Source organism: Cariama cristata, unplaced genomic scaffold, assembly GCF_000690535.1.
Source record: "Cariama cristata isolate BGI_N322 unplaced genomic scaffold, ASM69053v1 scaffold2452, whole genome shotgun sequence".
Taxonomy (NCBI): Eukaryota; Metazoa; Chordata; class Aves; order Cariamiformes; family Cariamidae; genus Cariama; species Cariama cristata.
In genome coordinates this window covers 15,393-32,103 of record NW_009603034.1, presented here as the reverse complement: position 1 = coordinate 32,103, position 16,711 = coordinate 15,393, and the positions used below count along the sequence as shown (strand labels likewise).

The 16,711-nt window shown below is 40.5% G+C and overlaps 1 protein-coding gene across 1 annotated transcript in view; it reads left to right on the top strand.

Moving 5' to 3' along the window:
- Window positions 1–16,711, top strand: part of LOC104157595 (CLIP-associating protein 1) — a gene marked incomplete at its 5' end in the record, with an annotated part of 78,482 nt that overhangs the window by 47,751 nt on the left and 14,020 nt on the right. Inside the window, 4 exons of the mRNA XM_009694998.1 lie at window positions 1,566–1,589; window positions 9,545–9,652; window positions 11,169–11,195; window positions 12,964–13,131. Of these exons, the coding sequence (XP_009693300.1) occupies window positions 1,566–1,589; window positions 9,545–9,652; window positions 11,169–11,195; window positions 12,964–13,131 (327 nt within the window). The remainder of the gene's footprint in view (window positions 1–1,565; window positions 1,590–9,544; window positions 9,653–11,168; window positions 11,196–12,963; window positions 13,132–16,711) is intronic.

The following is a 16,711-nucleotide window of genomic DNA, read 5'->3' as shown; positions in this document are numbered from 1 at the left end:
CCAGGATCAGTGTGTGATCTCTTGCCCTTTGGGATTAAGGAAAGTATTTGCAACAGAACTGACTTGAAGCAACTTCTTAGTTTTTGAATTGTATAATAGTCTGCGTCTCACTCTTCTTTCTGGGGGAAAAGCAGATCTTACTATGATTCTGGGGTGTTGTTGAGTAAAATACTTACTGCTCGATTCCTTTTGACATGTCCCCCTGTCTCTTTTCCTTCTCTTCCTTCCCTAATTTCCTGGAACTGGTTTTCCATTAAGTGTTTTATACTTTGAATAGTGCATCTTAGTTGAGTTTGATCGCTTTCTGTTTTACAAAACAGAAAGATGTAGGAGCAAAGAGTAGTCAGCCTTCCTGTTTCACCACACAGGATATAAGTATCTGTTCCTTATGCTGACTCTTTTTGGTTTATAGCCACGTGTCACATTATTCTCTTAAAGCATTGTATATCACTTTCAGGTGCCTCAGGGTTTCTTACAACAAAGTTTGCATTTGATCTTTCTCTCCTGGAGATGCTGTTGAAGGAGGCATGGAGGAGGAAATGCAAGGCAGTGATTGACACCGTATTTGCAGAGCTTCAACTTGGTTATGAGCAGAGCTGATCATCTGAGCTAGTTTCTCATTCTGCTGCTTTCATACTAGTCTAATTCCAGACTTTTCATCAATTTACCTTTACAAGAGGGAGAAAAATCAGATATCAGTGATCTTGATTTAAACTGTGTAGATTGTCTTCTATGAGTCGTTGAGAAGCCACTTCTCCTTAGTGTGTAGGGCGTTTGGTCATTAGTCTGATAAAATATGCTTGGTGAATTATACAGTGATGGTTTCTATAGATTCCTTTTGTAGACAGGTTTCTTTCTTATCTGAAATGTTTTACCTTGGCTTAAATGTGTTGGTTGTATTAGGTTCAGAAGTTGAATTCTTATTCCGATTTAAATTGTTCATACTTGGTGCAAGATTTAGATACATCGCAGTGAAAATGTAATACAGAATAGGAAGTTGACAGCATAACAGTGTGCTTGCGAGCTTACAGATGCAACCATTTCTCAGTTGCGCTGCATAATGGCTTCAGTGGCAAAACTGCTTTCGAACAATCTTATGTCATGAGGAAGAATGGAAGAGGGAGGGGAAGTATCTACTAAAGTTGGCTTTGTCCTTGAGACCAGGAAACTGAATACAGTGTTAGTCTTGCTCTTAAAACAGACTGTAAGAGAAAAGCAGCAAATGCACTCGAAAGTGATGCAAACATGGCTGCTCCTGAAGGAACCTGCTTGCTTTTGAGCTAGTAGGGACATTTGTCACCTGTGCGTTCCCATGAGAGAAATCTTGAAGCAGACAATGAAAACAGAGTTTGGCAAAGGTTGATTGTTGCAGGAGGGAAAACCTGCAAGCATGATCTTCAGATACACCAAGCTTTGATTTGCTGCTCAGTCAAACTTTTTTCATTTCTTTAATTGTGTTAATTTTTTTGCATATTTCTGTAGCTAATATATAGTGCCCACTTCTGTTGATGTTACTGATTTTCCCTATTAACCTTTCTTTATTTTTTTTTTTAATTGGCCTAAAGATGGTACTACCACTAAAACCGAGGGTAAGCAGTCTCTCTATGTAACTGAGGTGTGTCCACAGTTGTACCACCCTACCTGGTTTCTGTTCTCAAAGTGTTATCTGGTTCTCATCCATGTTCACTGGTGACCTGCATGAAATGTTGCATGGTTGTCCTGCTCATTTTGATGCCATGGGGTATTCTTCACTTTCTCTTCAAGCTCCTCCCTGCTAATAGGCACTAGTCTGCTTTTATTACTTCCGATCACAAAGTGGTATGTGGATTTCTGTATTTAAAGCACTGCTGTTGGTTGAAGGTGAGCAGTGCACAGGTTGAAAAAACCAAAAAAAACCAACACAGGGCTTGTGTTTTCTTGCTCCATGATATGTAAGGGTTTGCTGTGTTTTTCCATCCAAAGCTCAGGTCGCAACTGCCAAATGCTTTCGGGAAGAGACTGGGCAGTGAGAGAATTGAATGAGATGATCACATGGCAGAAAAATGAGGACAGTAAACAATGATCTCTAGGGAAGGAATATTTAGTCAACCTCTTTAAACCTGAGTGCTGTCTTTTTGTTGTCTGAGTGAGATGGCTCACATCTAAGGCATTTGGAGGAAAGGCTTCTTTTCAAGAACACTCAGCCTGCTAGTTTGGGAGGACTCCCAGTCTGTTTCTCTGGCTTGTTGTCAAAGCTTGTTCTTTATTTCTTATTTCTCAGGCCAAAAAGATCACTGGGAAATCGCTTTTTCTGAGGTATACAGGAGTTGAAAACAAAAATGTCTTTACACAGAATGAAGACACCACATTCCTCAACAAATCCATTTTTTCCTGATGGAAATCTCTTTTCAAGGGATCTGTTACTGTCTTGTGGGACTGTGCTCATATCCTTGATGGCTGCTGTATTTGGATGTGGTGGTCTGAGAAGTGCCACTGTGCTGCTGTGACATCTGTGGTTTTTTCTTACTATTATTGATGCATTGATTTATTATTTAGAGGGAGAGATCTATAATGTTTTTGGAACTGGTACTTGGTGTTGAGAGATGAACTGACTCTGCATCATGGGCAAGGGTTTGTGCCTGGTGATCTGTCAGTGATAAGGAATATGAAGTTGGCCTAAACACCTGTATTTCTAAATCAATCGTGAATTAGATGAAAGTTCCAAATTGTTGTAATACTGAGCTTTTTTTATTCATTGTTGACCCTTCTTTTTTCTCTTCTTCCTTTCTTCGCAGTTCTCAAACCCTTCTAATTTGGCCTTACTTTGAAATGTTAAATTAATGTTGATTTTTGAAATACCCTATGCAGCTCTCAGGCCTCCACAAATACTATTACAGCCTAGGAGAGGACTGTTAAAACAGCTGTCCTCTGGAATACCTTTACTTTATTAAATGCTTTATTGTCATAATGCAAAAGGGTGGGGTTTTTATTTGATTAGCTCTTTTCAATTCAGCTACATTGGAAGCAGATTGGATTTGGTAAAAATACGTAATAGAAACCACCAGTAAGTCACTTGGGCAGGAAAGATTGTGACATGAACTTTCAGAAATGGAGTTTGCCATCCCCTTAGTGTTAAATACCAGTTCTCATTTCTTCTTTTTGCTGTAGGATTCTCTTTTTTTGGGAGAGTGAGGATCAGGGAGAATTATAATAACATGGCACACTACAGCCAGAGCACTCGAAGGATGAGTTTAATCACTGTTTGAAACTCTTCATCTTTGTTTTCCTTTGAGACACTGGGGGGGGGGAACCAGCCTTTGTTCATGATTCAGTGGGTCCAACAGATGAGGGCTGTGAAAGGTATTCTGCCAACTCTCTGATCTTGCGGAGTTTGTCAGGAACTACAGGGAAGGCAAAACTTTATATTCTTGTCATAAATGTAAAAAAGGGAAGAGAAAAACATCCCCTTGCTCTGGAAATACCTGTGTGTGCAAGAGACGCTCTTGGAACATAAAACAGAAATTCCATCCACACTCGTACCCCTGCTTTTTTTTTGCAGGTCACCAGTAAGTAATTTAAGAGTAAATCCCTGTGGTTTTTTTTTCTGTGGTTCAGTTTGACGTTAAATCTGCAGTCTGGTTCCCATCATGGATTTCTGTAGCTGCAGTGTAAAAGTTCTGCACCTTCCCCTCAGCTGGGAGCCAGCATTGTGCAAACTTGGCAGTTCCCATCTGCTTTGCCCTCAGTTCTCCTCAGTGTTTTGTTTTTGAGCCAGACATCTCAGAACAGGAGCAAGATAGAGTGGGTTATGCTAGTGACAAGAATAGAATTTAAGAGCCTAGTATCAGTCCTTTGGTTTTAAGTAGTATCATCCCAATTGACAAATGCTGTTGAGATGCACTTCCTTACGGAAAGGGAGCATGAGTCTATATAGCACTTAAATCTGTGCAGGTCTTCTGCTGTCTCTGTGCTGTGAGGCTGTGTCTTCATGCAGTGTATGTCTTGATTGCCCAGACCCTTCAGATATGTATGGGTATCTCTTGAACTTTATTAAGAGTTTTTCGGGCAGAAAGCTTGTATGATCCGAACATTAATAAGATTTAGAAGGCGGGCAGAAAGCTTGTAAGGTCTAAACCTTGATTGGAATTTCACAGCTAGTGCTGTGCAGGTAGCAGTTGTGCCATGTTTGTAATACCTAATTAAAGGAAACCTTAGAAAAGTTTCTGCGTGTTTTATCATGACACAGATTTTCAAGTAATATTTTAAAAAAGAGCATAATGCTGACTTTCAGTACAGAATAATGGTTCAGAGTGTTTCTGTTATCTGGCTGCCTTTTTTCAAAGTGAGTATAAAGACAAACCCTTCAGACAAGCCTTTCCCGAAAGGGGGAACCGTAAATACTGCTCTGTCCTGAAACTGGCAAGTTTAAAACAAAATCAGCAGTTTCCAGAGTCAGTGGTACAATTTTTAATAGTTTCTATTACTCACCAGAAAGGAAATAAAATCTGGTTTATTATAGTTGTCAGATAACTTAGGCTCAAAAAGAATGATCTGCTCAGTTGGACATCTTGAACGCCTTACCAAAGGCTTTGAGAGGAACACAAAGTTTAAGAAATCACCATTCCTGTTTTCTTCTCTGCGTTAAAGCACTCCCTTTTCCTCAAGGGCATGGCTTGATTCAAAGGTATGCCTGAACATAGTAACTTAAATGGAAATGCTCAGGTAGTAGGTTTCTTTGGTCTCTTGGTCCATCCCTTTGCAAGTGCTGACTTGGTTTGCCTGTGCTTGTTGGTGCAGGGCAGAGTGGTGCCACTATTGTTCCCTCAGCCTTCTGCTTTGGAGCAAACCTTTGCTTCTTGTGCAAAACCCAGAGGCAGCGTATGCTGATGGTTTCCAGGAAGGGTTGAGTGCTTCTCGGGGGAAATTATGGTGCAGAGTCAGGTCTTAAACTAGTATAATGTTGGACATGTGCTAAACATGCATGGAAACTATTCCAATGGTTGCTGTAAGTAAAGCATGTTTTTAATTGATGTGGCCATGTCTCTCAGATGTTCGTGTGTCATTTAGCAGTGACACAGCTAGGGTGGTCCTAGAAACTGTTTCAGGAATGTTTTTCTCCAAGCAGGGGGGAAAAAACCGCATTGCTGAGTAACCTAAATGTATTAACCTGATCCATAGAGAGACCATTGCCGTCCCAGCGCTTAAAAGTATAACTTGTGTGGTTGTAGGTATCATTATTCACAGCATGGAATGGATTAAACTGAGTTGTGGAGCTGTTGTATACCATTTCTAAACTATTTGAAAACCATTTTCTTCAGTGTAGTGTATAGGCTGAGTCTCACAAAGCCTATGTCTGTTCTGAGCACTGGGGATGGAGACCCTGCAGTATCCACCCGGAGGAGCTCAGAGCAATGCTTCTGGATGAAGCCTCTTGTAATGCAAAAATGTTATAATAGAAACTTCCTTCATTTGTTCCCTTTTTAAAAACAAAACAAACCAACCTTCCTAGTTTTAGACATATGTTAGGCATTTCAGGGTTGATTCTGATCCATTGTTTGTTGTAAAAATGACAGTAACTTTAAAAAATAAAACTAAAACCTCCTAAAAACCCACAAATGGTTTCTTAACACTGAGCATTTATATAGAGTCTTTCAAAATACTTTCTGTACCAACAGTGGTGTGTCACATGTCAAATTTAGATCAAGGGCTTTTTTATAGAAGTACTTTTATGGTTTTTGGAAACTAGTTGGTGCAGTCTTTATCTGTTTCTTTGCTGTGCTTCTGTTGTCAGGCTGCAGTACTTCTTTTAAAAGCAGCAGGAAAACAATGATTATGAAATATGAATTGCTGCATCTGCAGTTTGAGCTTGATATGGAGACAAACCCACTTGAAAGCAAAGAAGTTTTGGGAGGGGAGGTGTTTGCTCGAGTTTAACAACAAGAAAAAAATCTGAATAACTTATTTGATGTGTTAATTCCGGTCCTGCTTGAAATTATTTTTTTCAGTCTGGGGTAGAATGGTAGAGATAAAGCCACACAAATAGTCCTATGTGCAAATAACTCTGGGATGTGAATGCAGACTCTTGTTTGCAGATGAAATTCTTAAGGCAATGTTGTGGAGACATTTCTATTGTATAGATGAACTTCTATATATACATGCTGTACTTGGTATACTATGTATTAAAAGTATTGGTATTTTCAAGCCAGACGAATTCATTCCTCTTACACTATGATAAAGCAAGTAGGTTTTGGATATCATAAGACTAATATAAAAGTTGTGTGTGTATGTGAAGATAAGTTAACATATGAAACATCTCAGATCTCTCTCCAGGTTTTCTATCTCGTACAGGTTTGCCTAAAACAGTTTTGAGTTCCAGTTGGTCACTTTTTGTTTTACAGCTAAAAGCTGTACTTGGATAAGAAAAAACTTAGAATCTTAACTTTTTTCTTGATGAGTAGCTTTGAGTCACTTATTTTGAACCATTTGTATGCTGCAAGTAAGATTAATTACCTGTATGAAAAAAGAAATACTTTTTTTTCTTTTAAATTCAGAAAATAAAACTTTGGAAAGTGCATTAACAATTCCTGCTTCAAGGAATACATATAACTGATATCAGATGGCGCTTTTTCCTTGTAACTGTGTGAAGAATTAGAATTTGACCTTGAATTTGAGAGGCATTTTTTGCCCTCATGTTTTACGTTATCCCATGGACTTTAAAGTACTCCTAGGGTGAACTGTTACTGTGGTATCACAGTATTCATACTATTACATCATTTTTGTGTCACTGATTTCTAGTTTCTGCCATTCCTGTTATCATTTGCACAATGCAAGTCCAGTGCAGTGTTAGTTCAAATGCTTGACAGCCTTTTTAGGATGACAAAACCAGTATCAGTGTTGGGACTCTTCCTCCTGTGCAAGAGCAACTCTTCGTCTCATGTTGTTTTCTCTGACACCCGTTAGGCTAAAATCAGTGTGCAAATCTACCAGTCCAAAAGGAAGCAGAATTTTGTTCCTGGGCATTCATTCATTCAGAAACTGCTGAAGTTAGTAGGAGTCTGTCTGCTAACTCTTGGGGATTTCAAAGTAGGACTGAGCTCTCTGTTTCTAATCCTGCTGATAATCACACTTTAATGTTAAAGTTTGACCCTTTGCTTCAATTTTCTTTCTTAAAGCCCCCAGAGTTGGTAACAGAAGCTAATCTTGGTTTCTCTTTTTATATTGTTTTAGGCTTTGTATTTCCTAAGATGGAGACTCACTTACTACATATTGTCTTTGTTTTCTCCTCCTTAATTGCCTACTGATAAAGCCAAAAAAAAAAAAAAAATTTTGTAGATGCAGAAAGAAAAGAAAATTTTGAGGATCTTGAGTGGCCTGTGCCTAAGAGGAGGAGACGTCAGTCCCCTCTCACCCGTTCTTGACCCATACACATCACTAAACGTGTTTTCCAGTACTGTCTGTTACTGTGTGTAATGTTGAATTTCAACTTGAGTTACCCCCCAGGACTTTCTGGAATGCCAGGGCTTTCTGTTGGTGTTCTGGAAGGATGCAAGTTAATTCCATTACTGGTTCCTAAGACTGGTCAGGTTTAATGTCTTGTTTTACTGTTTTGTACTCCTCCTGCCACCAGTGATGCCCTCCTGACGTGAGAAATGAAAGGAAGCCTTGAGTGTTCTGACAAGGGTGTGAGGTCCTTCTGCCTCCTTCCCCATGCACGCCTGCTCTGAATCCCATGGTGGGGTATGGAGTACATACCTTGTGACAAGTCGTACAGTGGCTCTGCTCGTCTGCGTGTAGCTGTGCATGTACCAAACTCGCAAGGGATGGGAATGGGCCAGGAAAGAGCTCTGGAGCTGCCTCTGGTCATGTGTCAGGCTGACCATTTGTACGGGGCAGATAATGTCCGAGAGCAGAGGAGATCTACAGCCTTGCTGGTGGTAAGAAGACCTTGGCAGCCAGTTTCACGACTGTTGGACCCATGTGGATGTGCTCAGAGCTTGTTTAGTTAAGCCAGTGGTTAATGGTTAAAAAGTGGTTTGTTTATATTTTCCCAGTTTTATGCTAATGATTTCTTCTATGTCTTGTCTACAAACAATTGGGTGTATGTAGATACCTGTATCTTGCCTACTGAGCTATTTGGAAACTAGATGCTAGTGGAGAGGTTTGAAGTACAGCTGTCTTCTAGGCTTTTTCCTCTGCAAACAAGTCTAGGCTTTCTTCTCAAAATTAAACATCTCCTTGTCGCTTTGTGTCTATTGGAAACTTGCAGACCGTGTTATGAATATTTTGAGAGCTCAGAGAAGAATAAAGCTCTCAATCTGTTCAGCCTGGGCTGCTTGCCATTGTCTTGTCCTGCATGTGTACCTTGAGTGAAGTGATTTTTTTATTTCCCCCTGCCCCCCCCTCCCCCTGGGGATGGGAACTGTATATCTCCCTGTTCATATTTCTCTGTATGCTTATGGTGGAGACAAAGGGCAGGAGATTAATATCTATAACTGGTGGGTGCAGTTGTCTAGACTTTTCTCGTACCTGTTGTGGTTTTTTTCCTTTTATTATTGTGCCTGAAACTTGAAGTCGTCCTCTGAATGCAGGATAGCACTGGCACGAGTCCTGAGAAACAGCTTCAGATTTGGCTGAGAACTGAGTTGTTGAAAAGTACTGATGGAGGCTTTCTTTGTGTTGCTCTTAATTATCATTTCTTTCCCATTAACTAGAGACAGATAATTGAAGCTTAGCACTGGAAAGAACATTCTGTAGGAAACAGCCCTGCCCCAGGAAGGGGAGGAACTGATGACCCTGTAAGCTTTTCTAGCTCAAATTTCTGTGGCTTTTTCATGAGGAAAGGACAGAAAAAGGACCAAGAACACTTTGAGACTTTATATCCATTCTCTGCTTAAATAAAGAGCAGACACACAGAATCATTTTTCCACAGCGTTGATTGTGTTAAATGGGACTCTCCATTACAAGTAAAGTTACACTGATCTCGGGATAAATATGAGGGATCTGTAAACAGCAGGGAAAATTCAATGAGCCTGGAAAAAAAGCGTAGTCAGGCTGCATTGACAGACTCTCACAGGAGTGCATGCCAGCCTGTGCGTGTAGAGCGGGATATAAAGCACCAAACTGCTAAGTGGAAATCCCAGTGATGGAATTTGTGGGGGCATCTATCATGCTTGTCTCTGAAAGGGTGATCGCCTTGTCAGAAAGTAATAATTTGATAGAGGAAGCAGCGTTTAGGAGACTGAAACTTTTGTTGTTGATCCTTTGTAAAGAAGCTACTGTAGAACAGAGGCAAAGGCTATAGAGAGGTAATATTTTTTAATTAAACTGGCTGATAGCATTACAGAAAGCAAAGAAGTTTTTGGACTCGTGGACTGTGACTGTCTCCACTCCCTCCCCTGCATCTCAGCCAGTCTAATAAAAGATGTTGCCTCTCCCTGTAAAATTCTTTTGTACCCTGATTAACTGTGTGTATAGCAACCCTGCAACCTTACAACAGCATGTTAGACACTGCTGCTGCCTTTGGAAGAAACCTATTAACAGTCTGATTGTCTTTGCTTTCCTCCAGGTCGGATTCGTACAAGGAGACAGAGCTCTGGCAGTGCCACAAGTGTCACCTCAACGCCTGCTGATACCCGAGGCCGCAGCCGGGCTAAAGTAGTTTCCCAGTCCCAGCGTAAGAAGTGTTTTATTTCTGTGGGAGCAGAACAAATAGTTATTAATACCTTTTTTTTTGAATTGTAGTAGCATCCGATGAGGATTGGGCTCACTTCTGCTAATAACGTTTGGATATGTAACAAAACGAATCCCCACTCAGCTAGTGTGGGCTCCTACTGACAAATAATGCCCAAATCTGCCTTTTTTTACCAGTTGTGCAACAGAATTTCATGTTGCTGTGATGTGTAGGACTAAACTTGCGCAGGATCCCACTGAGAGACCCTCTGTGTCTATAGCTGGCTGCTGTCCTGGGTTCTTGCCCTGCCAAGCTTCTCCTGCTTATGTGACTGTATTTCTGTATGTGTAACATGTGAGCTGTCTCAAGTTAATTGGATTTGGCATCAATTTTAGATAGTACATTACCTATTTTGTGCAGATATGGGGGAGATTGTTCTGCTCTGATTCACATGACACATCTGTGCTTCCTGGCAAGGCATGGCATTCCCCTAGGAGCCATACATATGGTGCTGCTGCGTACTTGTCATGTGTATCTAAGGAGAATTTCGTCACTGAAACTTTTAAAGGAATTGGGGGCAGGGAGAAAGCCACTCATGTTTTGAGGACCTTCAAGCTTGTGGGTAAGAGGAGATGGGGTTTGAGGAAAGGCCCACTTCTTCTGAGGACTTGTCTTGCTTTGCACTCCTATTTAAAAGCCCTTCTCTGTTCATGCTGTCGTTGCTTTGCTCTGTCATGCTGGAGGGATGGAGAAGCAGTTTATAGCATTGTGTTAGGCTGGGAGAGCTGCAGAGAAGTATTATGTTCAGGATGGGACCAAATAGAAATCTATACATTCAGGTGGCGAAGGAATTTGGGCTTTGGTATGCTGATCTAAACTGATTTCTTCAGTTTTGAACCTAAAACTGATCCAAGGCCAGAGATGACCTTTTTTCCTAAATTTAGTTTGGTGAACAATTATCAGACCAGATGCGACTCGTCTTAGAAGTATTTAAAGAATAGTCAAGTATCTAAAGGTTTCAAAGATTATGGGCTTAATTTTTTATAAAATGTCTTATGAAGCCTTGGGATGGTCGTATCTGAACCTGCTGCTTTGGTCTAGTTTGCTGAATCCTGTTTCTAGCCTAGTCCAACCAGATGTGATCTTCATTCTGAAGCCAAACACTGCATGAAATAACTTATGAATTCAAACGTAAAAGGTCACAGGACCAAATTCTCCATGCCCACACAGCAGATAACGCTATTGCAATTCTGCATACTGGGCTGGGGTGTAATTTAGAGTGCAACTTGGGTCTTGGTGTGTTGGTTGACATTTAGCTAAGAAGCTGATCAGCTTTGGGAAACTGTTAGTTGCATCTGCATGTTAACTTACTGCATTCTGCAGAGGCTTTAGGAGTGACATGTTTGTAAATAAATCTGTCTGTATTGTGCATAGCATAAACTGCATGCTGAATGCTGTATTGTCTTGCTGTCTTTTAATCCACTTTTTGCCTGTCCTTTGGTCTGCCTTCATAATCAAGGATCCAGATCAGCTAATCCTGCTGGTGGTAAGAAACATTTTCCCTTTCTTGCTTTCTCACATTTTTTCCTTCATGTTTTTTAACTGCTAAGCTTTTAGCTTCCCTCTCCTAACTATGAGACTTAAGAAGCATTTTCTTAAAGTCATAAATCCAAATGTATATGGCAAGTGATTTTGCTTTCTCATGGTAATCAAACATGATAAGTGAAGCATTCTGTGTATTGAAGCTGGCTCAGTGCTGGAGCTTAAACCCCAGGTGCTAAATTCTTCTTCCAGTTACTTCAGTACAAGGCTGCTGACATCAATGAGATTGCAGCAGTGTAATGGAGAGGAGTCTTGGCTTTTAGGGTGTGGATGCTGTGTGTGAGACTGGCATCTGTCACAAGTATTCTCACTTTTCGGGGGCAGGCGGGGCAGAGCCAGCTCCATATACACTATTGGAGTATATGATTTGATTGATTCAGAATGGCTTTGGCAAAGAAATTGGAGGGGCCAAGTAAGTTAAAATAATACATGTGTAATGGTATTGTCCATGGGATTAATAGAATTGAATATCTTCTTAAATTAGCACAGAAGAACAGTCTTTAATTCTTGCTAATCATAATGGTATCTGGAACTGAAATTTTTGAGAGATGTGTAGATACTTTTCAGAAAGAAACCAATGTGAATATTGGTTCAGAATGTGAGCTTGCATGAGTATGATCTTGCAACCTTTTCTAATATACTTTTCCTGGCTGTTTTAGCAAACAAATTGGATGTCAGGAATGGTAATATCAGCAGCAAATTTTCAGTGACTTTTATATACCTGAAGAAGCAAAAAAGAGTCTTAAATCTATTACTCTCACAGTTCTTTATGATTACCTTAAAGCTAGCATTATTTAATTTTTGAACAACTTGCCAAATGAAGATCCACAGAGAAAAAATAAAAGTATTTTTCAGCTCATTGAGTTTAGACAGCAAGACTGTTTCACATAGAAATATATACGCAGCTGGAATGTAAATATGTAAATAAATCTTGGTTAGTAGACTGTCTTGCAGACAACATGGCTTAGAAGAAATGTAAACTTGCCATGGACTATTCAAACAGACAAGTTAAAATAAAACAGGCCAACTACTCAACTTGCTAAAAACTTTCTCCAGCTGAAAAAATAACTAAATGGCTTAGGTTTAACTAAATGGCTTAGGTTTAACCAATTGGACCTAAGTGAGCCAGCATCTCTACAAATGTGACAGCCTTACTCGGTTTACCCTTTATCGTGCTGATCTGCTGCTGTTGAGATGGTATTTGTTTAAAGTTTTACTTCACTGAATTATTGCGGGACAGTAATGCCACAACTCCAGTGTAGCATGAAGATACCCGAGCTACTCTGGGGCAGGTTACCTGTGGCAGAAGCCGGTATGTGGTAGCACAGCTCTCCACACAGGCTAGTTTGTGATGCTTCACGAGGAGGTGAAGCAGCCTGTGAATTCCATGCTGCTGCAGCGAGGCTGCTCCTGGCACCTCTGCAAGCTCGCATAAAGCCAGCTGGGAATTCATACACTGCAGGGTCTGCTTTGGTCTTGATCCCAGCTGGGCAGCGTGGTTCATACAGGCAGGGCTGCTATGTCAGTGTTTGTTGTCCATGGGCTTTCCTCAGTCTTTCTTGAAAGCCCATGGGGAACACTCCCATTAGTTTTCTGAGTGATTTGAATCAAATTCTGAGAGTGAGCTATTTCTGTTCTGGTTTTGCTGTCAGAGTATTTGAAATCTTAAGAGTTTTTAATTGTTTTTTTCCTTATTTCTGGTTCTCTTCTAGCTGGTAGCCGGTCTAGTTCTCCGGGTAAGCTGTTAGGAAGCGCCTATGGTGGCCTGAGCAGTGGAACATCCAGAGTCCAGCCGGTGCCATCTTCTTCAGAGAAGCGCAGCAAGATCCCTCGGAGCCAGGGATGCAGTCGAGAGACGAGTCCCAGCAGAATAGGACTAGGTAAGAACAGTCACTGCAGTGACTTGCTGACCGGCGTGCTGGAAGGAGGGACTTCCCTGTTGGCTAGGAAACTGCTGATGTGTTACTGTTACTCTGAGTTTTTCAGCTGGCAAGTTAATGTGATTGTGGTTTGTAGGAGAGTAAATTTAATTTCCAAGTTGAGCTATAGTTTCAAAGTAGGCCTGAAGATGTCATGAGATGTTTTGTGTTTGAAATTCAACATGAGTGATGTTACTAGATCAGGCAGCAAACACAGGTGTCATGTATAACCATCACAGCGAAAATACCTCATTTGGCATCAATGGCTTAGTGCTAAAATGAGCAATCTCTACAGTCAGTTGGAATCAAAGGCAAAAAACACCATCTTGGATTATTGTAGAAATTTAAATGGTTTGCTTCTCTCATCCTTAATATCTTGGAGCCACTTTCTTAGATGGCATTTTAGACTTATGCTTTAATTGTTCTGCTTCCAATATCCTTGTCTCAGTGACTGTTATGTAAATATTCTATAATAGTTTTTATTTTCAAATTTATCAGCAGACTCATTTTTTTAAGTCAGGTGAGTAGGCATCTTTATATATAAATTTTTGTGTATCTGAATTGAGGTGAAAAGGTATTCAGTGTGCTGTCTGAACAAGTAAATACTGTTTTCATTTTTTAAATGGAAATGTTTTCATAAGTTTGAAGCTTATGTAGAGGAAGAACACTTTAAATAATACTGTTACTAAATTATTTTATATCTTCAAAGAAGTCACTAGTAGGTTGAAATTGGTTGAAATTATAGCAATGCTGTTGTCAGTTAAATTTTTAACTATTGCCTTAGCAATTGTATTTCACATTTGAGCTACTTTTCTATTTAGAGTATGTTGTTAATAGAGAAGTATCTTATTCATTCTTCAAGTATATTGAAATGAAGTTAAAGCACCCGGGTGCATATGCTGTTATGATTCATAAAAAATATTGCATATTCATTGTGGTTATTTTTTCAAATTCAATGTTCTTCTCATGTCTGATCTATTTTATGGTCTCTGTATGAATACATTGTGCTTTTCTTTTTGTTGCTTTTAAAATGTAAAGTGCCTCCGAAATATTAGGGGTAATTGTTCTACTATCATTCTGCAGAAGAACATATTTTTTAGGAGAAAGCAAAGAATGATGGATAGCACTGTCACACATGCTTAAGCTGATCATCATATTATGTAGTCTGGTTTGAAACAATCTCAAGCATCTGAAGGGAGATTGCCTTCTGTAAAATCCTCACTCTTGGGTTGCCTGCTTTCAGGTATATTACGGGAGCCTTGAATTCTTTTGAAAATGTAATTTGTATCTCATTGCTCTGGTGTGCTCCCTGTGAACACAGTCAGTGCTTGTTCTTTGGGAGTGGGAGAGAGCTCTGACAGAGCTATCAGGTATGTGGCTTCCACCCCCCACCCCGGGTTGATGGCCACAACTTGTTCTTTTGGGCTGCTATGGGAACAGGAGAGTCTGACACTTGTGTTGCCTTTACTCTGTTGCAGAAATTTTGTCTCTTTATTGGATCTTGAAAATGGTAATATTGGTTTGGATGGAGATAGCTTTTGAGCTGTCATCTATATGTACCATTATTCCATTGTATTTATTACTTCATAACATAGTAGCTAACAGTATTTTATGCTTGCTTATTGTGTTGCTTCAGTCCCTGTCTTTCCCTGACATTTTATCATTTGTTCATTTCATTAAATGACTCCCACTCACCTTGGTCCTAAGTATGTTGATAGGCTTTTTCAGAGTCTGATTCAAGAAGGTGCTTGTGCACACATGTGATGTCAGATCTACATGCAATACTTCAGGCTTTGTGAGATTATTCATGTATTTGATACACATGTGCTTACCCCACAGGCTGAAACATTTCTTAAGTCTGCGGTCACATTGCATTGCAGTGGATACTGAACCATCATGCAGATCAGGCTGTTGGAAATGGGTAATTCCTGGATACTCTTCATAACTCATCCATTGACTTGCGTAGTTTTTGCAGAGGTGACTCGGAGTTGCAGCCAGACCAATGCTGCGTATGCACGATTAAGCACATAGAGTGTGGGTCCCTGCATGCAGTTGGGCTTTATGCAGCAACCATCCACTGGAGTTTTTCAGGCCCTTCTGGGGCAGTAGCAAGCTAATAGACCCTCTGCATGTGGATGCCTGTTAGCATCACGACCTTGCTGCTAGCTTAAATTTCCATGATGACTACAGGGATCCATGAAGTATTGTTCCTTCTGTATGCTGGGAACCTTGAAGTACGTTGTTTTCTGAGAGGCAGCACAACGAGGCACATCTGGCATGCTGAGATCCTGTGTGGTGGTCACCTGTATGGCCCTGCTCTGTGGCAGTTGTCAGTTTTAACCTTGCCTTTGCTGTCTGCTCAGTGGAGGTTTACTAGTGGTGATACCCTCTTGGGGAAGGAAGCGTATAGTCCACTTAATCTTGAGCTTTTCTTTGGGCCCCTTGAAGGAGATCTCAAAAAAGGTGATGTCCATTTCCCATGGATTAAAAGTTTATGTGCTTGAAGTTAATTCTGTTGGATGGTCAGCAGATCATGTGGCACAGCTGGATCTGAAAGGTGTGAGAGATTAGAGACTCTCATTCTCCAAAAAGTGGAGCAGGTGCAGCTGGCTATCAGTTTCATGCAGCAGCACTCTTTCTGTTGAGGTTATGCTCTGTGTGTGTGTATTGGAAAGCTGAAGGCAGTTCTTGACTTGCCTCTACTGGGTGTTACCCCGCTGCAGAGCTTTCCTTTGGTTGTTCTGGCAGCATTTACAGACTCTTTAAAATGCTTGTATTGATGTAAAGGAAGCGTCTGCTGGTTTTTATTAAAATCACACCCTAATGAAATACAGGTTTCTTCCAAGTGGTAGACTGGTAAACAGGGGCACTGTCGAGTTCTGCTGGTGGTGTTTGCATCTGTTGGGTTCCACTGGTGTAAGACAGCCTAATAGCGTGCTTTAATAATGATGTGAACCGTATCCAACTGCTCTGACTTCCCAGATGAAATTGGTAAAACTTAGCTGTACAGGACACATCTAGAAAGTTGGGATTTTGTTGAAAACAACCTATGCTTGTCCTGTCCTAGGCTCTCAGTCCAGAGCTGGCTGTGGGCATGCTGTCTGCTTTCACCCTGCCTACTCCTTTTAATCAATTTTGCTACTCATTTACTTAATTTCTGTCCAACTTTTGAGAGTTGGGAATTCTGAAATTGAGACTTATGTCTATCTTCTCTGCCTTTGCTGCCCACACTGCAAAGACTGGCTGTGACAGCATGAGAGACTTGTCTAAATGACAACACTGCTGGCCCTTACTGCTAGCAGTGCCCAAAGAAAATACTCTGAGCGACTGATATCCAATCTGCCCTACACAGCACAGCGGTAAAAATGTGAAGCAGGTGCCTGGGAGTTCACAACAGACTCATCATTCAGTTCTTTTCACTCCATTTGTTTTTTCCCTTGCTTTTGTATTTGTATCCAGTAACATGCAAATCTTTTGTTTGACTGTTACTCATGAAGTACCCAGTGTTTGTTTTTGAGTGCTCTGTTTGTGCAGTCAGTAT